A 24,278-nucleotide genomic window follows, 5' to 3' on the forward strand; every position below is an offset into this window, starting at 1 on the left:
TGAAGCTGGACAGGGAGGTTGCTGCGATACTGGACAAGATGAGATGATCCGGGAATATGCTGAAGGACATGAGGGAGAGCACAGGGAAAGCAGAGGATGTAAACTGTGTGGAACCCTATGTTGGTGCTGCAATAGACCTAGATGTGCTGAGAGAAGAACCCAGTCAAGCTGTCTGTTTTCAGTGTCACTTTGTGCGTAACAGTGCCAGCAGCAGAGCTTCAGCAGCTCCGATGGGACCCTGATGGTGCAGAGGGTGAATCAGAAGGTATGCAAAAACGAGAACATTGTATTAATGTGACTGGGAATCAGGGTGCGATTGAGCAGTACATGTCAGCCATGACTACGGCCATGGCTCACCTCACAATGATATCATTTATGGTAGCTGGACCCCTCTAATCTTCCCTCCAGGTTCACTCCTGGCGGCATTGCATTGATTTGGTTATGGAATCATAGGTATGGCTATTTCTACAAAGTGACCCATTAGACGTTTTTCAACACAACATTGACAGGGAGCCTGTTGCTCATGCAATGGTGAGAAGTCTGCTTGGCGTAAATGTGCTACCATGGCCTGAAGCATCTCCGGAATTGTCTCCCATTCAGCACATGATTGATCAGTGATTGCACAGGCAGCTGCCAGCAGTAGAGCTTGATGGTTTGCATACCAAATAGCATTCAGTTAGACTGAACATCCCTTAACCCCATCGATAGCATGGCGAGGTATGTAAATGCATGTATTTCTGCGTGCAGCAATATTGAATAAATTGAGATACATTGAAAATTTTATTTCCACTTTTCATAATCATGTTATTAACATGTCTATCAATCTTGAGATTTCATCATTCAATTACTTTTTCTTCTTACTCTTTCAAGTTCAATGTTGAGGAGTGTACAGTCATGGCCAAAAGTTTTGAGAATGAGACAAATATTAATTTTTCCAAAGTCTACTGCTTCATTTTTTCTAATGGCAATTTGCATATGCTCCTGAATGTCAGAATGATCAGCTTAACAGCAATTACTGTACTTGCAAAGTCAATATTTGCCCAGAAAATGAACTTTAACCCCCAAAACACATTTCAACATCATTGCAGTCCTGCCTTAAAAGGAGCAGCTAACATCGATTTAGTGATTGATCCATTAAAACAGGTGTGGGTGTTGATGAGGACAGGGCTGGCGATCAATCAGTCATGATTAAGTAAGAATGACATCACTGGACACTTTAAAAGGAGGCTGGTGCTTGATATCATTGTTTTTCTTCAGTTAACCATGGTTATCTCTAAAGAAACACGTGCAGCCATCATTGCACTGCACAAAAATGGCCTAACAGGGAAGAGTATCGCAGCTACAAAGATTGCACCTCAGTCAACAATCTATTGCATCATCAAGAACTTCAAGGAGAGAGCTTCCATTGTTGTCAAAAAGGCTCCAAGGCACCCAAGAAAGACCAGCAAGCACCAGGACCGTATCTTAAAACTGTTTCAGCTGCGAGATCGGACTACCAGCAGTGCCGAGCTTGCTCAGGAATGGCAGCAGGCTGGTGTGAGTGCTTCTGCACGCACTGTGAGGCGGAGACTCTTTGAGCAAGGCCTGGTTTCAAGGAGGGCAGCAAAGAAGCCACTTCTCTTCAGAAAAAACATCAGGGACCGACTGATATTCTGCAAAAGGTACAGGGAGTGGACTGCTGAGGACTGGGGCAAAGTCATTTTCTCTGATAAATCCCCTTTTCGATTGTTTGGGACATCTGGAAAACAGCTTACTCGGAGAAGAAGAGGTGAGCGCTACCATCAGTCTTGTCTCATGCCAACTGTAAAGCATCCTGAAACCATTTATGTGTGGGGTTGCTTCTCAGCCAAGGGAATCGGCTCACTCACAGTCTTGCCTAAAAACACAGCCATGAATAAAGAATGGTACCAGAATGTCCTCCAAGAGCAACTTCTCCCAACCGTCCAAGAGCAGTTTGGCGCCCAACAATGCCTTTTCCAGCATGATGGAGCACCTTGCCATAAAGCAAAGGTGATAACTAAATGGCTCATGGAACAAAACATAGAGATTTTGGGTCCATGGCCTGGAAACTCCCCAGATCTTAATCCCATTGAGAACTTGTGGTCAATCATCAAGAGACGGGTGGACAAACAAAACCGACAAATTCTGGCAAAATGCAAGCATTGATTATGCAAGAATGGACTGCTATCAGTCAGGATTTGGTCCAGAAGTTGATTGAGAGCATGCCAGGGAGAATTGCAGAGGTCTTGAAGAAGAAGGGTCAACACTGCAAATATTGACTTGCTGCATTAACTCATTCTAACTGTCAATATAACCTATTGGTACTCATAATATGACTGCAATTATATTTCTGTATGTGATATAAACATCAGACAAACACTAATAAAAACCAGAGGGCCGCAGATCATGTGAAAATATAATTTTGGTGTCATTCTCAAAACTTTTGGCCATGACTGTAGTTAAACTTACCTCTCTATGAGGATGACCTTCCTAAATTAAATGTCCTTGGAAAGATAATCATTACTATTTTGGGAAGCATTTTTACATTTAATTGAAGTATTTGAAGTATACAATTTATAATATTTAAAAAAAGATTATATATGATTTGCATTCTGAAATATGAGATGTCCATGAATGCTGAAAAATATTTTACCTGGGCATTATCAAACTTAAGTGCAAATATGTCCTTACACTAAAAGTTCTGATAAATAAGGAAACAATAAATGCATGCTAGTATTATATGAATTTTTTGATCAGTACATATCTCTATAGATCTCCTGTAGCAGAGGATGCAGTGATGCGCTGGATTCAGTACGTTTTATACTCTGTACAAGCTCTGCATGCTCAGTCACCAGTTGACGCAGATCAGCCATCTTGTGTAAGAGTTTTGGAAATAGAAACGGAGCAGCTGGGTGAGAGGTCTCAAGATGACGCCTGAGAGCACTTAGAATTCTTTCTTGGATGTCTTCTACTTGGGATGGGCTCATGAGGCCTGGGCGGTCTAGATGCAAATATCGAAAACAAATTATTAAGAATTCTTGTAAAAATAAGTAAATAAAAATAAAAAAAACAACAGAGAGGAAAATTAAATAATGCAGATATTAGTAAAATGAGCATAGCTGCTATGTCAATTCGATTAATAGAATAGATGGTAGTGTAACCTATATTTTGTAATAAATCATTGGGAGAAGAAAGGATTTTATATAAGGGCCATCACCAGCACTCAGATGACGACTAAACACTTTTCATAAGGAATAGTTCAACCTTAGGCTACTTTCCCATAATGAGCTTTTGGTGAGTTTTTGATGTTGCAGATTCTGTGCACCATTTTTGCATATATATTATGTAAATTAGTTTACATGTGTTTTTTCATTGGGTTTTTCAGTGCTTTTTTTTAATATACATTGTTTACCCCTTTCTGACATCGGACGTACTATCCCGTCGAGGTGGGGTGGGCCCCCATGACCACGGACGGGATAGTACGTCCAGCGCGATCAGCGGCGCTCACGGGGGGAGCGCGGCCGATCGCGGCCGGGTGTCAGCTGCCTATCGCAGCTGACATCCGGCACTATGTGCCAGGAGCGGTCACGGACCGCTCCCGGCACATTAACCCCTGGCACACTGTGATCAAACATGATCGCGATGTGCCGGCGGTGCAGGGAAGCATCGCGCAGGGAGGGGGCTCCCTGCGGGCTTCCCTGAGCCCCCCGCAGCAACGCGATGTGATCGCGTTGCTGCGAGGGTCTTACCTCCCTCCCTGCTTGTTCCAGGCCCGGATCCAAGATGGCCGGGTCCTGCAGGGAGGGAGGTGGCTTCACAGAGCCTGCTCAGAGCAGGCACTGTGAAGCAGCCTGCACTGCTCTCAGATCGGTGATCTGACAGAGTGCTGTGCACACTGTCAGATCACTGATCTGTGATGTCCCCCCCTGGGACAATGTAAAAAAGTAAAAAAAAAAAATTTCAAAATGTGTAAAAAAAAAATAAAAAAAAATATTCCTAAATAATGAAAAAAAAAAAAATATTATTCCCCTAAATACATTTCTTTATCTAAATTAAAAAACAAACTATAAAAGTACACCTATAAAACTGGCCCACTAGTTAACCCCTTCAGTAAACACCGTAAGAAAAAAAAAAAAAAAACGAGGCAAAAAACGCTTTATTATCATACCGCCGAACAAAAAGTGGAATAACACGCGATCAAAAAGACAGATATAAATAACCATGATACCGCTGAAAGCGTCATCTTGTCCCGCAAAAAACGAGCTGCCATACAGCATCATCAGCAGAAAAAAAAAAAAAAGTTATAGTCCTGAGAATAAAGCGATGCAAAAATAATTATTCTTTCTATAAAATAGTTTTTATCGTATAAAAGCGCCAAAACATAAAAAAATGATATAAATGAGGTGTCGCTGTAATCGTACTGACCCGAAGAATAAAACTGATTTATCAATTTTACCAAACACGGAACGGTATAAACGCCTCCCCCAAAAGAAATTCATGAATAGCTGGTTTTTGGTCATTCTGCCTCACAAAAATCGGAATAAAAAGCGATCAAAAAATGTAACGTGCCCGAAAAAGTTACCAATAAAAACGTCAACTCGTCCTGCAAAAAACAAGACCTCACATGACTCTGTGAACCAAAATATGGAAAAATTATAGCTCTCAAAATGTGGTAACGCAAAAAATATTTTTTGCAATAAAAAGCATCTTTCAGTGTGTGACGGCTGCCAATCATAAAAATCCGCTAAAAAACCCGCTATAAAAGTAAATCAAACCCCCCTTCATCACCCCCTTAGTTAGGGAAAAATTTAAAAAATGTATTTATTTCCATTTTTCCATTAGGGTTAGGGTTAGGGCTAGGGTTAGGGCTAGGGCTAGGGCTAGGGTTAGGGTTAGGGTTAGGGCTAGGGCTAGGGTTAGGGTTAGGGTTAGGATTAGGGCTAGGGTTAGGGCTAGGGTTAGGGCTAGAGTTAGGGTTGGGGCTAAAGTTACGGTTAGGGTTTAGATTACATTTACAGTTGGGAATAGGGTTGGGATTAGGGTTAGGGGTGTGTCAGGGTTAGAGGTGTGGTTAGGGTTACTGTTGGGATTAGGGTTAGGGGTGTGTTTGGATTAGGGTTTCAGTTATAATTGGGGGGTTTCCACTGTTTAGGCACATCAGGGGCTCTCCAAACGCGACATGGCGTCCGATCTCAATTCCAGCCAATTCTGCGTTGAAAAAGTAAAACAGTGCTTCTTCCCTTCCGAGCTCTCCCGTGTGCCCAAACAGGGGTTTACCCCAACATATGGGGTATCAGTGTACTCAGGACAAATAGGACAACAACTTTTGGGGTCCAATTTCTCCTGTTACCCTTGGGAAAATACAAAACTGGGGGCTAAAAAATAATTTTTGTGGGAAAAAAAAGATTTTTAATTTTCACGGCTCTGCGATACAAACTGTAGTGAAACACTTGGGGGTTCAAAGCTCTCACAACACATCTAGATGAGTTCCTTAGGGGTCTAGTTTCCAAAATGGTGTCACTTGTGGGGGTTTCTACTGTTTCGGTACATTAGGGGCTCTGCAAATGCAATGTGACACCTGCAGACCATTCCATCTAAGCCTGCATTCCAAATGGAGCTCCTTCCCTTCCAAGCCCTCCCATGCGCCCAAACAGTGGTTCCCCCCCAAATATGGGGTATCAGCGCACTCAGGACAAATTGGACAACAAATTTTGGGGTCCAATTTCTCCTGTTACCCTCGGGAAAATACAAAACTGGGGGCTAAAAATTAATTTTTGTGGGAAAAAATTTTTGTTTTATTTTTACGGCTCTCCATTATAAACTTCTGTGAAGCCCTTGGTGGGTCAAAGTGCTCACGACACATGTAGATAAGTTCCATAGGGGGTCTACTTTCCAAAATGGTGTCACTTGTGGGGGGTTTCTACTGTTTAGGTACATTAGGGGCTCTGCAAACGCAATATGACACCTGCAGACCATTCCATCTAAGTCTGCATTCAAATGGCACTCCTTCCCTTCCGAACCCTCCCATGCGCCCAAACAGTGGTTCCCCCCACATATGGTGTATTATCGCACTCAGGACAAATTGGGCAACAAATTTTGGGGTCCACTTTCTCCTGTTACCCTCGGGAAAATACAAAACTGGGGGCTAAAAAAATAATTTTTGTGGGAAAATTTTTTTGTTTTATTTTTATGGCTCTGCATTATAAACTTCTGTGAGGCACTTGGTGGGTCAAAGTGCTCACCACACCTCTAGATAAGTTCCTTAGGGGGTCTACTTTCCAAAATGGTGTCACTTGTGGGGGGTTTCAATGTCTAGGCACATCAGTGGCTCTCCAAACGCAACATGGCGTCCCATCTCAATTCCTGTCAATTTTGCATTGAAAAGTCAAATGGCGCTCCTTCCCTTCCGAGCTCTCCCATCCGCCCAAACAGTGGTTTACCCACACATATGGGGTATCAGCATACTCAGGACAAATTGTACAACAACTTTTGGGGTCCAATTTCTTCTCTTACCCTTGGAAAAATAAAAAATTGGGGGCGAAAAGATAATTTTTGTGAAAAAATATGATTTTTTATTTTTACGGTTCTACATTATAAACTTCTGTGAAGCACTTGGTGGGTCAAAGTGCTCACCACACCTCTAGATAAGTTCCTTAGGGGGTCTACTTTCCAAAATGGTGTCACTTGTGGGGGGTTTCAATGTTTAGGCACATCAGGGGCTCTCCAAACGAAACATGGCGTCCCATCTCAATTCCAGTCAATTTTGCATTGAAAAGTCAAATGGTGCTCCTTCCCTTCCGAGCTCTGCCATGCGCCCAAACAGTGGTTTACCCCCACATATGGGGTATTGTCGTACTCAGGACAAATTGTACAACAATGTTTGGGGTCCATTTTCTCCTGTTACCCTTGGTAAAATAAAACAAATTGGAGCTGAATTAAATTTTTTGTGAAAAAATTCCTGTGAAGCACCAGAAGGGTTAATAAACTTCTTGAATATGGTTTTGAGCACCTTGAGGGGTGTAGTTTTTAGAATGGTGTCACACTTGGGTATTTTCTATCATATAGACCCCTCAAAATGACTTCAAATGAGATGTGGTCCCTAAAAAAAAATGGTGTTGTAGAAATGAGAAATTGCTGGTCAACTTTTAACCCTTATAACTCCCTAACAAAAAAAAATTTTGGTTCCAAAATTGTGCTGATGTAAAGTAGACATGTGGGAAATGTTACTTATTAAGTATTTATTGTGACATATCTCTGTGATTTAATTGCATAAAAATTCAAAGTTGGAAAATTGCAAAATTTTCATAATTTTCGCCAAATTTCCGTTTTTTTTCACAAATAAACGCAGGTACTATCAAAGAATTTTTACCACTGTCATGAAGTACAATATGTCACGAGAAAACAATGTCAGATTCACTGGGATCCGTTGAAGCGTTCCAGAGTTATAACCTCACAAAGGGACAGTGGTCAGAATTGTAAAAATTGGCCCGGTCATTAACGTGCAAACCACCCTTGGGGGTAAAGGGGTTAATAGTGTTTTTGATGCTCTGTTTTTTTTGTCTCTTATTGGTATGTCATGTTATAAATAAAGCTGTTTTGCTTTCAATACTTCCTGTATTTTTGGTTACACTTTACTGATACAACCATGTGTGGATTATCTGCATATTTGATGGGACGTACCAAAAAGAATGACAAAAATAAAATGAAAAGAATGAACATATTATTGTAAATTGCGGATTATAATATGAACTGAAGTATAAGAAGCCCCCCAAATTTTGGGGAGGAACAAAAAAATTTTTTTTTCAATAAAATGGTGGTGCATGTTATAGTACGCTTACCAGGGGGACTTTGGTGGAGCGTTATCCCTGGAGGCATGGTCGTTGCTGCAGAAAGATGGCGGCAGGTGTGGGTCGATGCTGTGGGCCCCGGCCTTGGCGGGGGTGTTCGGCGGTGTGAGGCTGTGGAGGGCCTTCAGAAAATGTCAGGAGTCCCCACACTTCCAATTCATTTCACTTCGGTGTAATTTGGGAAAATGGACGACGGAGGTGCTGCATGTACAAATTGAGATCACGCACGGGAGCTGAATACCTCCTCCCCCAAGTCCAGGGCCCATAGTATCGCCTCACTCATGCCACCGCTGCCAGCTTCTTGCAGCAGCGACCCTGCCTCCTGAGACTCCATTTCACAGCAGCCGCCTCCCCACATTGATAAGCTACATTCAGATTATAAGACGTAACCCAAATTTTCACCCAAATTTTTTTGGAAAAAAAGTGTATCTTAAAATCCCAAAAATAAATATAAGTAATTTTTTGGTCCAAAAATATGCTGAGGTGTAATAGGTTCCTTTGGGCATGTTATATATGGAATGAACATGAAAAACATATAGATTAGGGGGGAAAGAACACGTATTTCATATACACAGCTGTATATTGAATGTCCTGTGCTTGATAGGTAGGGAATTAACAGAATATTTCTAGACTACAAGAGAATGAACACATATCCCATATAAACAGGTGTATAAAATATTCCCTATGCTTCTTAGGTATGGAAAGAACATGGGATATATGTAGATAAGGAGAGAGAAGACATATTCCATATACACAGGTATATATTATATTCTCTGTGCTTGTTAGGTGGGGGATAAACATGGAATATACAGTGGGGCAAAAAAGTATTTAGTCAGTCAGCAATAGTGCAAGTTCCACCACTTAAAAAGATGAGAGGCGTCTGTAATTTACATCATAGGTAGACCTCAACTATGGGAGACAAACTGAGAAAAAAAAATCCAGAAAATCACATTGTCTGTTTTTTTTAACATTTTATTTGCATATTACGGTGGAAAATAAGTATTTGGTCAGAAACAAACAATCAAGATTTCTGGCTCTCACAGACCTGTAACTTCTTCTTTAAGAGTCTCCTCTTTCCTCCACTCATTACCTGTAGTAATGGCACCTGTTTAAACTTGTTATCAGTATAAAAAGACATCTGTGCACACCCTCAAACAGTCTGACTCCAAACTCCACTATGGTGAAGACCAAAGAGCTGTCAAAGGACACCAGAAACAAAATTGTAGCCCTGCACCAGGCTGGGAAGACTGAATCTGCAATAGCCAAACAGCTTGTAGTGAAGAAATCAACAGTGGGAGCAATAATTAGAAAATGGAAGACATACAAGACCACTGATAATCTCCCTCGATCTGGGGCTCCACGCAAAATCCCACCCCGTGGGGTCAGAATGATCACAAGAACGGTGAGCAAAAATCCCAGAACCACGCGGGGGGACCTAGTGAATGAACTGCAGAGAGCTGGGACCAATGTAACAAGGCCTACCATAAGTAACACACTACGCCACCATGGACTCAGATCCTGCAGTGCCAGACGTGTCCCACTGCTTAAGCCAGTACATGTCCGGGCCCGTCTGAAGTTTGCTAGAGAGCATTTGGATGATCCAGAGGAGTTTTGGGAGAATGTCCTATGGTCTGATGAAACCAAACTGGAACTGTTTGGTAGAAACACAACTTGTCGTGTTTGGAGGAAAAAGAATACTGAGTTGCATCCATCAAACACCATACCTACTGTAAAGCATGGTGGTGGAAACATCATGCTTTGGGGCTGTTTCTCTGCAAAGGGGCCAGGACGACTGATCCGGGTACATGAAAGAATGAATGGGGCCATGTATCGTGAGATTTTGAGTGCAAACCTCCTTCCATCAGCAAGGGCATTGAAGATGAAACGTGTCTGGGTCTTTCAACATGACAATGATCCAAAGCACACCGCCAGGGCAACGAAGGAGTGGCTTCGTAAGAAGCATTTCAAGGTCCTGGAGATGCCTAGCCAGTCTCCAGATCTCAACCCTATAGAAAACCTTTGGAGGGAGTTGAAAGTCCGTGTTGCCAAGCGAAAAGCCAAAAACATCACTGCTCTAGAGGAGATCTGCATGGAGGAATGGGCCAACATACCAACAACAGTGTGTGGCAACCTTGTGAAGACTTACAGAAAACGTTTGACCTCTGTCATTGCCAACAAAGGATGTATTACAAAGTATTGAGATGAAATTTTGTTTCTGACCAAATACTTATTTTCCACCATAATATGCAAATAAAATGTTAAAAAAACAGACAATGTGATTTTCTGGATTTTTTTTTCTCAGTTTGTCTTCCATAGTTGAGGTCTACCTATGATGTAAATTACAGACGCCTCTCATCTTTTTAAGTGGTGGAACTTGCACTATTGCTGACTGACTAAATACTTTTTTGCCCCACTGTATATACATAATAAAATAAAGAAGACATACAGTATTTCATATAAACATGTATATATTCCATGTACTTTTCAGGTGGGGAATGAATATGGAATATATGTAAATTACAATTACAAAAGAAAGAACACATATCCCATATAAACAGATGTATAATATAGTCCCTTTGCTTGTTAGATGAGGAATGAACATGGAATATATGTAGATTACAGGGTAATGAACACATATTCCATATAAACAGGTGTATATTACAAGTGCTTCTCACTAAATTAGACTATCATCAAAAAGGTAATTTATTTCAGTTCTTCAATGGAAAAAGTGAAACTTATATATTATACTAGATGGTGGCCCGATTCTAACGCATCGGGTATTCTAGAATATGCATGTCCACGTAGTATAATGCACAGCCCACATAGTATATTGCCCAGCCACGTAGTATATTGCCCAACCACGTAGTATATTGCCCAGCCACGTAGTATATTGCCCAGTCACGTAGTATATTGCCCAGCCACGTAGTATATTGCCCAGCCACGTAGTATATTGCCCAGTCACATAGTATATTGCCCAGCCACGTAGTATATTGCCCAGCCACATAGTATATTGCCCAGTCACATAGTATATTGCCCAGCAACGTAGTATATTGCCCAGCCACATAGTATATTGCCCAGTTACGTAGTATATTGCCCAGTGACGAAGTATACAGCACAGAGCCACGTAGTATATTGCACAGCGATGTAGTATACAGCACAGAGCCACGTAGAATATTGCCCAGCCATGTAGTATATTGGCCAGTCACGTAGTATATTGCCAAGCCATGTATGTCGCAGGTTAAAAAATAAAAAATAAACATATGCTCACCTTCCGAGGGAGCCCTTGTAGTCATGTCGCCTGTGTGCAGTGCACTTGGCAGCTTCCGGTCCCAGGGTTGGTAGCGCAGGACCCGTGATGACGTTGCGGTCACATGACCTTGACGTCATGGCAGGTCCTTCTCGCGCAGGTGCGCAGGACCTGTGATGAGGTCGCGGTCACCTGACCATGACGTCATGGCAGGTCCTTGTCGCATACCATCCTTGCCCCCGGAAACTGCCGCTGCATGGAGCGGTTACCGGAGTGTCGCGAGAAGCGGGAAAGGCGGCGGACTGTGAGTATATAATGATTTTTTAAATTTTTTTTATTATTTTTAACATTAGATCCTTTTACTATTGATGCTGCATACGCAGCATCAATAGTAAAAACTTGGTCACACAGGGTTAATAGCGGCGGTAACGGAGTGCGTTACCCGTGGAATAACGCGGTCCGTTACCGCTGGCATTAACCCTGTGTGAGCGGTGATTTCGGGGAGTATGGAGCGGACGCCGGGCACTAACTGCAGGGGAGTAGGGAATGACTAATCGGACTGTGGCCGTCGCTAATTGGTCGCGGCAGCCATGACAGGCAGCTGGTGAGACCAATCAGCGACTTGGATTCCATGACAGACAGAGGCCATGACCAATGAATATCTGTGACAGAAAGACAGTCAGAAAGAGGGAAGTGACCCTTAGACAATTATATAGTAGATGGAGTCATTACAAAACATAGTGATCTATTCAAATGTTTATTTCTGTTAATGTTCATGATTATGGCTTACATCCAATAAAAAGCCAAAAGTCATTATCTCAGTAAATTAGAATAATTAACAAAAAACACCTGCAAAGGTTTACTATGCATTTAAAAAGGTCTCTTAGTCTGTTTCAATAGGCTCCACAATCATGGGAAAGACTACTGACTTGACAGATGTCCAGAAGGCAGTCATTCACACATTCCACAAGGAGGGTAAGCCACGAAAGGTCATTGCTAAAGAAGCTGGCTGTTCACAGAGTACTGTATCCAATTATATTAATGGAAAGTTGCATGGAAGGAAAAAGTGTGATAGAAAAAGGTGCACAAGCAACCAGGATAACCGCAGCCTTGAAAGGATTAGGAAAAGGCCATTCAAAAATTTGGGGGAGATTCACAGAGTGGACTGCTGCTGGAGTCACTGCTTAAAGAGCCACCACACACAGACGTATCCAGGACATGGGCTACGAGTGTCACATTCCTTGTGTCAAGCAACTAATGACTAAAAGACAATACCAGAAGCATTTTACCTGGGCCAAGGAGAATAAGAACTGGACTGTTGCTCAGTGGTACAATGTGTTGTTTTCAGATGAAAGTAAATTTTGCATTTCATTTGGAAATCAAGGTCCCAGAGTCTGGATGAAGAGTGGAGAGGCACACAAACTAAGCTGCTTGAGGTCTAGTGTGAAGTTTCCACAATCAGTGATGGTTTGGGGAGCCATGTCATCTTCTGGCGCAGGTCCATTGTGTTTTATCAAGGCAAAAGTTAGCGCAGCTGTCTGCCAGGAAATTTTAGAGCACTTCATGCTTCTCTCTGCCGACTTTTTTGGAGACGGAAACTTCATTCTCCAGCAGGACTTGCCACCGGTCCACACTGCCAAAAGTACCAATACCTGGTTTAAAAAAAACAGTATCACTGTGCTTGATTGGCCAGCAAACTCGCCTGACCTAACTCCATATCTATAGGGTATTGTCAAGAGGAAGAGAAGAAATGCCAGACCCAACAATGCAGACGAGTTGAAGGCTGCTATCAAAGTAACCTGGGCTTTCTTAACACCTCAGCAATGCTACAGGCTGATCGCCTCTATGCCACGCCACATCGATGCAGTAATTGATGCAAAAGAAGCCCCAACCAAATATTGACTGCATTTACTGAACATACATTTCAGTAGGCCAACCTTTCAGATTTTCAAAATCATTTTTCAAGCTGGTGGTATAAAGTAATCTAATTTACTGAGATAATGACTTTGGGTTTTCATTGGCTGTAATACATAATCATCATCATTAACATAAATAAACACTTGAAATAGTTTTTAGTGACTCTATATAATATACGAGTTTCACTTTTTGTATTGAAGAACTGAAATAAATTAACTTTTTAATGATATTGTAATTTAGTGAGAAGCACCTGTATATTCCTCGTACTTGTTAGATGGGGAATGAACATGGAATATATGTAGGTAATATGGCAATGAACACATATTCCTTATAAACAGGTGTATATTATATTCCCTGTGCTTGTTAGATGGGGAATGAACATGGAATAGATGTAGATAATAGAAAAATAGGAAAATAAAGATATATTCCATATAAACACACCCCAAGTTAAATCACATGAGTGATTCATAAGACCTTGTTGTGAAGAAAGCTAGCGCAAAAGGCACGTCACAAGGGCTCCTTCCCTGGTACCTGCAGCAGTAGTCTACCATTGGTAAGCTGTCTTGATATTTTACTAATGTGAATTAATATGGTGTGTGGCACAGTGAATGTATGGATATTCACACATGACACTAATCAGATTAGCCCACATTGACGTATATTGATTTTGTACTGTATGATTTCCAACTTCACACCGTTTTAGTGATTCCATCTAGCCTGTTGGCTAAACTAATTAACACAATAGGTACTAATTATTCAAAATACCCCAATGCAGTCCCTAGAAGTATACATATATTACTATTTCGGGTTGCATAATGCTAGGGACTGCATTGTGGTCTTTTCCTGATTTTACCACTATCACAGGTTGGAAACTAAGGGAGAAAAACACGAAAGTGGACCCTCTGGGTCACGGCTCCAAAGCCCCTGAGGACGAGCAGACCAGATAGAACTACTCGCTATACAGGGAGCGTTAGGAGCAAGCCCAAGGGGGATAGAACCACAACTGCCGGAGCCATCAATGGACTACCGAGACAAGGAAAGGACAAGGAAAAGGAACGGAGGGGACGAGACTACCAGGGACAAGACTACAAAGGACAAGGTTACTAAAGGATGAGCAAAAAGGAAAAGGCACTGGGCTAGCAAGTAGCAGCAGAGACAGGGACCTGAGAAAGAAGAGGGACTCCTGGGCTAGGCAGGAGCCACTACAACGAAGATACACAGGCGTCTTACCTGTGTAAACGCCAAACAGAAATACCCAGTGGGCGCCACCATGTTGGGTCGGAGCCACCGGGTCACGACCTCCCAGAACCCCTGGTGGCAGAAGAAGTGCTACGGTGCATGAGCGAAGCGCCGAGAACCCGAGAAGCCGGGCGGAATGCAGCGAGGGAGGACAGCGGGAGCGCGCTGGCCGGACAGGTAAGTATCTGAGGGCGTGACAAAGTCCTCCCCCTAACTGTTTTTTTGGCTAGAATATCCTCAACCTCAAACATACCATCAGAAGCGGTGGATAAAGGAGAATGGGACTGAGGAGAATGAAAGTGAAGACTGCAGGTTTGAGGAGCAACACATGAAAAACATTGGGGATGCTCAACGAAGCAGGCAAGTTTAACTTGTAGGCCACATCATTAATGCGACTAGAAATCTCAAAAGGACCAATGTAGCAAGAACCTAGCTTCTGAGAGGGAATCTTAAGTCTGATGTAAAGAGAAGAGAGCCAGACTTTATCTCCAGGTTGATATGGAGGAGCATCTAGGCGTCTCTTGTCAGTGTACCTCTTCATCCTACTACTAGCCCTTTCAAGAGCCTCTTTAGTCTCTTGCAAAACTTTAGAAAATTCCAAGGACAGAGAGTCTGCCGCCGGTACGCCTGAGGTGGGGGAAATGGGAAGAGGAATGCTGGGGTGATGCCCAAAGACCACAAAAATAAGATTTAGAGGAGGATTCACTAGGGTGATTGTTGTAGGCGAACTCTGCCCATGGGAGAAGAGAAACCCAATTATTCTGGTGAGCATTGGAGAAATGCCGAAGATAAGACGTGAGAACTTGATTAACATGCTCAACCTGACCATTGGATTGAGGATGATAAGCGGAGGAGAAATCCAGAGTCACTGTCATTAAACCGCAAAGAGCCCTCCAAAAATGGGAGGTGAATTGGACTCCTCGGTCAAACATGATATGCTGTGGAAAGCTGTGAAGTTGGAAGACATGGTGTGTGAAGATCTTCACCAACTCCAGGGCTGACGGCAGTCCTGGCAGGGAAACGAAGTTGGCCATCTTGGAAAATCTATCCACTTCTACCAAGATAATGGAGCAATTCGAGGAGCGAGGCAAATCAGTGATAAAGTCCATACCAATATGGCTCCAAGGAGCTGAAGGCACAGGAAGCGGATGCAGGAGTCCAGAAGGTAGTTGTGAGGGAACTTTGTTTCTGGCGCAAGAAAAACAGGAAGCGATGAAATCAAGGACATCTTGGCGAAGAGATGGCCACCAATAATGACGAGAAATAAAAGAGAGTCTTCTTGCATCCAGCGTGACCAGCAAACTTGGAGGAATGACCCCAACGCAGGACTTTAACCCTGTCATAATCTGCCACGAAGGTCTTTCCAGGGGGAGCCACGGAGATGATCCTAGCTGGATCAATAATATGTGCTGGACTCTCCACTTCATCCAGAGGCTGGAAGGACCTTGAGAGGGCATCAGCTCTGATGTTCTTATCACCAGGACAAAAGTGGAGCTTGAAGTCAAAATGTTCAAAGAACAAAGACCATCTGGCTTGCCGAGGGTTTAGCCTTTGGGCGGACTGAATGTAAGCCAAATTTTTGTTATCCGTAAAAATGATGAAGGGGTGGACGGCCCCTTCGAGAAGATAACGCCACTCCTCTAAAGCCAGCTTAATAGCTAACAGTTCCTTGTCACCTATGGAATAATTGCGTTCTGAAGAGGAGAAGGACTTAGAGAAGAAGGCACATGTGACTATACGACCAGAGAGAGATCTTTGTAAAAGGACTGCCCCAGCTCCAACGGAAGATGCATCAACCTCAAGAATAAATGGTTTGTTGGCGTCCAGACGATGGAGCACCGGGGCTGCAGCAAATTCTTGTTTCAGGGTTAGAAAGGTGTCCTCAGCCTCCGAGGGCCAGTGATTGGGATTGACATTTTTGCGAGTAAGAGCACAGATTGGTCTGGTTAAGGAGGCAAAATGAGGAATAAATTGCCTATAATAATTGGCAAAGCCAAGGAAACGTTGAATGGCTTTCACACCCAAGGGGACGTGGCCAGTTGAGAACACCTTTGCAGGATCAATCTTCAGGCCAGACTTCGAGACAATAAAACCGAGGAAGGGTACGGAAGACTGCTCAAAGACACACTTCTCAATCTTAGCAAAAAGATGATTCTCCCTTAGATGTTGCAAAACCAGACGAACATCACGTTGATGAGTGGAAAGATCAGGAAAGACTAGGATGTCTGTTATGAACAGGTAATTCAGAACCACAATGGACATTGAAGTTCAGAGCACACAAAGTGACCTGACAATTACCAAAAACAAAGGACGAGCTCTGAGACGTGGGAACTCTGCTGACCGCAATTCCTAATCCTAACACACCACACTAGAGGTAGCCGTGGATTGCGCCTAACGCTCCCTATGCAACTCGGCACAGCCTGAGAAACTAACTAGCCCTGAAGATAGAAAAATAAGCCTACCTTGCCTCAGAGAAATTCCCCAAAGGAAAAGGCAGCCCCCCACATATAATGACTGTGAGTAAGATGAAAATACAAACACAGAGATGAAATAGATTTAGCAAAGTGAGGCCCGACTAACTGAATAGACCGAGGATAGGAAAGATAGCTTTGCGGTCAACACAAAAACCTACAAACAACCACGCAGAGGGGCAAAAAGACCCTCCGCACCGACTAACGGTACGGAGGTGCTCCCTCTGCGTCTCAGAGCTTCCAGCAAGCAAGAAAAACCAATAAAGCAAGCTGGACAGAAAAAATTGCAAGCAAAAATAACACAAGCAAAACTTAGCTTATGCAGGATAGACAGGCCACAGGAACGATCCAGGAGGAAGCAAGACCAATACTAGAACATTGACTGGAGGCCAGGATCAAAGCACCAGGTGGAGTTAAATAGAGCAGCACCTAACGACTTAACCTCATCACCTGAGGAAGGAAACTCAGAAGCCGCAGTACCACTCTCATCCACCAAAGGAAGCTCATAGACAGAACCAGCCGAAGTACCACTCTCGAACACAGGAGGGAGCTTGGCCACAGAATTCACAACAGTACCCCCCCCTTGAGGAGGGGTCACCGAACCCTCACCAGAGCCCCCAGGCCGACCAGGATGAGCCACATGAAAGGCACGAACCAGATCGGCAGCATGGACATCGGAGGCAAAGACCCAGGAATTATCTTCCTGACCATAACCTTTCCACTTAACCAGATACTGGAGTTTCCGTCTCGAAACATGAGAATCCAAAATCTTCTCCACTATATACTCCAATTCCCCTTCAACCAAAACCGGAGCAGGAGGATCAATAGATGGAACCACAGGTGCCACATATCTCCGCAACAATAACCTATGGAACACGTTATGGATGGAAAAAGAAGCTGGAAGATTCAAACGAAAAGACACAGGATTAAGGACCTCAGAAATCCTATATGGACCAATGAAACGAGGCTTAAATTTAGGAGAGGAAACCTTCATAGGAATATAACGAGATGACAACCAAACCAAATCCCCAACACGAAGTCGGGGACCCACACAGCGCCTGCGGTTAGCGAAACGTTGAACCTTCTCCTGGGACAAAGTCAGATTGTCCACTACATGAGTCCAAATCTGCTGCAACCTATCCACCACAGTATCCACACCAGGACAGTCCGAAGACTCAACCTGCCCTGAAGAGAAACGAGAATTGCAGAAAAACGGTGAAACCAAAGTAGCCGAGCTGGCCCGATTATTAAGGGCGAACTCAGCCAAAGGCAAAAAGGACACCCAATCATCCTGATCAGCAGAAACAAAACATCTCAGATATGTTTCCAAGGTCTGATTGGTTCGTTCAGTCTGGCCATTTGTCTGAGGATGGAAAGCTGAGGAAAAAGACAAATCAATGCCCATCCTAGCACAAAAGGCTCACCAAAACCTCGAAACAAACTGGGAACCTCTGTCAGAAACGATGTTCTCTGGAATGCCATGTAAACGAACCACATGCTGGAAAAACAACGGCACCAAATCAGAGGAGGAAGGCAATTTAGACAAGGGCACCAAATGGACCATCTTAGAGAAGCGATCACAAACCACCCAAATGACCCACATTCTTTGAGGGACGGGGAGATCCGAAATAAAATCCATAGAGATATGTGTCCAAGGCCTCTTCGGGACCGGCAAGGGCAAAAGCAACCCACTAGAACGAGAACAGCAGGGCTTAGCCCGAGCACAAATCCCACAGGACTGCACAAAAGAACGCACATCCCGTGACAGAGACGGCCACCAAAAGGATCTAGCCACCAAATCTCTAGTACCAAAGATTCCAGGATGACCAGCCAACACCGAACAATGAACCTCAGAGATAACTTTATTCGTCCACCTATCAGGGACAAACAGTTTCTCCGCTGGGCAACGGTCAGGTCTATTAGCCTGAAATTTTTGCAGCACCCGCCGCAAATCAGGGGAGATGGCAGACAAAATTACCCCCTCTTTGAGAATACCCGCCGACACAGACAAACCCGGAGAATCGGGCACAAAACTCCTAGACAGGGCATCCGCCTTCACATTTTTAGAGCCCGGAAGGTACGAAACCACAAAGTCAAAACGGGAGAAAAATAGCGACCAGCGAGCCTGTCTAGGATTCAACCGTTTGGCAGACTCGAGATAAGTCAAGTTTTTGTGATCAGTCAAGACCACCACGCGATGCTTAGCTCCTTCAAGCCAATGACGCCACTCCTCGAATGCCCACTTCATGGCTAGCAACTCTCGATTGCCAACATCATAATTTCGCTCAGCAGGCGAAAATTTCCTGGAAAAGAAGGCGCATGGTTTCATCACCGAGCAATCAGAACTTCTCTGCGACAAAACAGCCCCTGCTCCAATTTCGGAAGCATCAACCTCGACCTGGAACGGAAGCGAAACATCTGGTTGGCACAACACAGGGGCAGAAGAAAAACGACGCTTCAACTCCTGAAAAGCTTCCACAGCAGCAGAAGACCAATTGACCACATCAGCACCCTTCTTGGTTAAATCAGTCAACGGTTTAGCAATACTAGAAAAATTAGCGATGAAGCGACGATAAAAATTAGCAAAGCCCAGTAACTTCTGCAGACTCTTCAGAGATGTTGGCTGAGTCCAATCATAAATGGCCTGAACTTTAACAGGGTCCATCTCGATAGTAGAAGGAGAAAAAATGAACCCCAAAAATGAAATCTTCTGAACACCAAAGAGACACTTTGACCCCTTCACAAACAAAGAATTAGCACGCAGGACCTGGAACACCATTCTGACCTGCTTCACATGAGACTCCCAATCATCCGAGAAGACCAAAATATCATCCAAGTATACAATCAGGAATTTATCCATGTACTCTCGGAAGATGTCATGCATAAAGGACTGAAACACTGATGGAGCATTAGAAAGTCCGAATGGTATAACCAGGTACTCAAAATGGCCTTCGGGCGTATTAAATGCTGTTTTCCATTCATCGCCCCGTTTAATACGCACAAGATTATACGCACCACGAAGATCTATCTTGGTGAACCAACTAGCCCCCTTAATCCGAGCAAACAAATCAGACAGCAGCGGCAAGGGGTACTGAAATTTGACCGTAATTTTATTTAGAAGGCGGTAATCAATACAAGGTCTCAGCGAACCATCCTTCTTGGCCACAAAAAAGAACCCAGCTCCCAATGGCGACGATGACGGGCGAATACGACCCTTCTCCAAAGACTCCTTCACGTAACTCCGCATAGCGGCGTGCTCAGGTACAGATAAATTAAACAGTCGACCCTTAGGAAACTTACTACCAGGAATCAAATCGATAGCACAATCACAATCCCTATGCGGAGGTAGGGCATTGGACTTGGGCTCATCGAATACATCCCGGTAATCAGAGAAGAACTCTGGGACCTCAGAAGGGGTGGATGATGAGATAGACAGAGATGGAACATCACCATGTACCCCCTGACAACCCCAGCTGGACACAGACATTGATTTCCAATCTAATACTGGGTTATGGACTTGTAGCCATGGCAACCCCAACACGACCACATCATGCAGATTATGCAACACCAGAAAGCGAATATCCTCCTGGTGCGCAGGAGCCATGCACATGGTCAGCTGGGTCCAATACTGAGGCTTATTCTTGGCCAAAGGCGTAGCATCAATTCCTCTCAATGGAATAGGACACTGCAAGGGCTCCAAGACAAACCCACAGCGCCTAGCAAACTCCAAGTCCATCAAATTCAGGGCAGCGCCTGAATCCACAAATGCCATGACAGAATAGGAAGACAAAGAGCAGATCAAAGTAACGGACAAAAGAAATTTCGACTGTACCGTACCAATGGTGGCAGACCTAGCGAACCGCTTAGTGCGCTTAGGACAATCGGAGATAGCATGAGTGGAATCACCACAGTAGAAACACAGCCAATTCTGACGTCTGTGTTCTTGCCTTTCAGCTCTGGTCAAAGTCCTATCGAACTGCATAGGCTCAGGTTCATGCTCAGATAATACCGCCAAATGGTGCACAGATTTATGCTCGCGCAAGCGTCGACCGATCTGAATGGCCAAAGAAATAGACTCATTCAGACCAGCAGGCATAGGAAATCCCACCATGACATCCTTAAGGGCTTCAGAGAGACCCTTTCTGAAAATAGCACATTCATTCCATTGAGTGAGCACGGACCACTTTCTAAACTTCTGACAATAAATCTCTATCTCATCCTGACCCTGACACAGCCAGCAAATTTTTCTCTGCCTGATCCACTGAATTAGGTTCGTCGTGCAGCAATCCGAGCGCCAGAAAAAACGCATCAATATTACACAATGCAGGATCTCCTGGCGCAAGGGAAAATGCCCAGTCTTGAGGGTCGCCACGTAATAAAGAAATAATGATCTTAACTTGTTGTACTGGATCACCAGAGGAGCGGGGTTTCAAAGCCAGAAATAGTTTACAATTATTTTTAAAATTCAAAAACTTTGCTCTATCTCCAGAAAATAACTCAGGAATAGGAATCTTAGGTTCTAACATAGGATTCTGAACCACTAAATCTTGAATATTCTGTACATTTATAGCGAGATTATCCATCAAAGAGAACAGACCTTGAATGTCCATGTCCACACCTGTGTTCTGAATGACCCTGATGTAAAGGGGAAAAGAAAGACAGAACACAGTGCTAAGAAAAAAAAATGGTCTCAGAACTTCTCTTTTCCCTCTATTGAGAAGCATTAGTACTTTGGGCCTCCAGTACTGTTATGAACAGGTAATTCAGAACCACAATGGACATTGAAGTTCAGAGCACACAAAGTGACCTGACAATTACCAAAAACAAAGGACGAGCTCTGAGACGTGGGAACTCTGCTGACCGCAATTCCTAATCCTAACACACCACACTAGAGGTAGCCGTGGATTGCGCCTAACGCTCCCTATGCAACTCGGCACAGCCTGAGAAACTAACTAGCCCTGAAGATAGAAAAATAAGCCTACCTTGCCTCAGAGAAATTCCCCAAAGGAAAAGGCAGCCCCCCACATATAATGACTGTGAGTAAGATGAAAATACAAACACAGAGATGAAATAGATTTAGCAAAGTGAGGCCCGACTAACTGAATAGACCGAGGATAGGAAAGATAGCTTTGCGGTCAACACAAAAACCTACAAACAACCACGCAGAGGGGCAAAAAGACCCTCCGCACCGACTAACGGTACGGAGGTGCTCCCTCTGCGTCTCAGAGCTTCCAGCAAGCAAGAAAAACCAATAAAGCAAGCTGGACAGAAAAAAAAGCAAGCAAAAATAACACAAGCAAAACTTAGCTTATGCAGGATAGACAGGCCACAGGAACTATCCAGGAGGAAGCAAGACCAATACTAGAACATTGACTGGAGGCCAGGATCAAAGCACCAGGTGGAGTTAAATAGAGCAGCACCTAACGACTTAACCTCATCACCTGAGGAAGGAAACTCAGAAGCCGCAGTACCACTCTCATCCACCAAAGGAAGCTCATAGACAGAACCAGCCGAAGTACCACTCTCGACCACAGGAGGGAGCTTGGCCACAGAATTCACAACAGATGTCGTCTAGGTAGACTGCGACACTAGAATAGAGGCGATCTCGGAAGTCATCGTTTACAAATTCTTGGAAAACTGCAGGAGCATTACAGAGGTCAAAAGGCATGACTAAATATTCATAGTGACCGTCACAGGTGTTGAATGTGGTTTTCCACTCATCCCCTGCACGGATTCGAACCAGGTAAAAGGCTCCTCGAAGATCAAGCTTGGTAAATATTCGTGCTACCCTCAGGCAGTCAAAGAGCTCTGGGATAAGAGGCAACGGGTATTTGTTCTTCACCATAATGTTGTTTAAACCTCTATAATCAATGCATAGACGAAGAGAACCATCCTTTTTCTTGACAAAGAAGAAGCCTGCTCCGGCAGGAGAAGATTTCTGAATGAAGCCTCTGGCGAGATTCTCTTGAACATATTCCGACATGGCCTGAGTCTCTGCGGGAGAGAGAGAATAGATTCTTCCTCTAGGTGGCGCAGTGCCAGGAACGAGATCAATTGGGCAGTTGTAGGGTTGATGCGGGGGAAGATTCACCGCCTCCTTCTTCTCGAAGACATCCAAGAAAGAACAGTAGACAAAGGGCAAACCAGAAGGAATAGAAGGGGAACTAGGAAAACCAACAGGACGCCCCGGAAGCAGACACCGAGCCCGATAGGAATCCCCCCAACGAAGAATATTTCCCTTATGCCAATCTAAGGTGGACTCGTGGGTTCGCAACCAAGGAAGACCGAGAAGAACTGGATGAGAAATACTGGCTAAAATATAAAATGCAATCTTCTCCTTATACAGGGCCCCTACCTGAAGCTCTACCACCTGTGTAACCTGAGTTATAGTCTCTAGTAGGGGTTTGCCATCCACGAAAGCGAGGAAGAGGGGATTTTCTAAGGTCCTAAGAGGGACAGAAAATGTAATAACATCCTCCAACCTAATAAAATTCCCCGCAGCGCCCAAATCAACATAGGCTAATAAGGAAAAGCGTTTTCCGGAAACATGCAACAAGACTGATAGAGTGAGGGGTAGAGAGGTATCATAAGCACCTAGGGAGGCCTCTCTTACCTGACTTAGGCGGAGGAGTTTTCTGGCCGTTCCGGACAGGCACGAAGAAGATGGGAGGCACTCCCACAGTAGAAGCAAGACCCTGAGTGCATCTCTCCTGGCGATGTTGTTCAGACATCTTGAGCCGATCGACTTGCATTGGCTCTGGTGCAGATACAGAGGAGGTCGACCTGAGAGGTGGACTAGGTAGTCTGCGTGAAGACGGTGGAGGACGAGGAAACCTTCTCTCACGGGCTCTCTCCTGAAAGCGAAGGTCAATACGGGTAGCCAAAGAAATTACATCCTCCAAAATGGTTGGGTTATCGCAACCCGCTAACTCATCCTTAATACGCCCGGACAGACCTCGCCAGGAAATTCCCACCAGAGCTTCATTATTCCAACCTGAATAAGAAGACAGGGTACGGAACTGAATAGCATACTGACCCACAGCTAAAGGCCCCTGGTAAAGACTAAATAAAGACTCTGTGGTAGAGGCCAGCTGACCTGGCTCGTCGAATACTCAACAAAGAGTCTCCAAAAAATTACTAAGTTGCGAGACCACAGGGTCGTCTCGCTCCCAAAAGATGTTTACCCAAGCCAACGCGTCTTCCTTCAAGTGGGAAATTATGAAGGCTACTTTGGCCTGCTCAGTAGGGTACTGCAAAGCCAAATGCTCAAAATGGAGGCAACATTGATTTATGAAGCCCGGCATAATTTGGGATCTCCATTATAGCGCGGTGGCTTAGCCAGACGGGGAGGAGAGTGAGGAGCCGAGGCTAGGATGGGAGCTGACCTGGCAGACTGCAAGGAGAATAGCCGAGTGTCAACAGATGACATGCAACTTAGAATATGGGCTTGGGTGTCTCGCTGCTGAGCCAGTTTTTGTTGCAGACCTGCCAACTGGGAAGCATTCCCTGGATCGGAGGTCTGAAGAGCAGAGAGACGAGAGTCCATGGACTTCATAA

General features: G+C 44.1%; 1 protein-coding gene across 2 annotated transcripts in view; it reads right to left on the bottom strand.

The window, feature by feature from the left end:
* Window positions 1-767: 767 nt before the first annotated feature.
* The window catches only part of PPARD (peroxisome proliferator activated receptor delta), a 154,616-nt gene continuing 131,105 nt past the window's right edge, over window positions 768-24,278 (bottom strand). For both annotated transcript variants that reach the window (XM_069756603.1, XM_069756605.1), the window contains one exon: window positions 768-3,001. In XM_069756603.1, coding sequence (XP_069612704.1) covers window positions 2,754-3,001 — 248 coding nt within the window. In that variant the 3' untranslated portion in view covers window positions 768-2,753. The remainder of the gene's footprint in view (window positions 3,002-24,278) is intronic.

Source organism: Ranitomeya imitator, chromosome 3 (assembly GCF_032444005.1).
Source record: "Ranitomeya imitator isolate aRanImi1 chromosome 3, aRanImi1.pri, whole genome shotgun sequence".
Classification (NCBI taxonomy): Eukaryota; Metazoa; Chordata; class Amphibia; order Anura; family Dendrobatidae; genus Ranitomeya; species Ranitomeya imitator.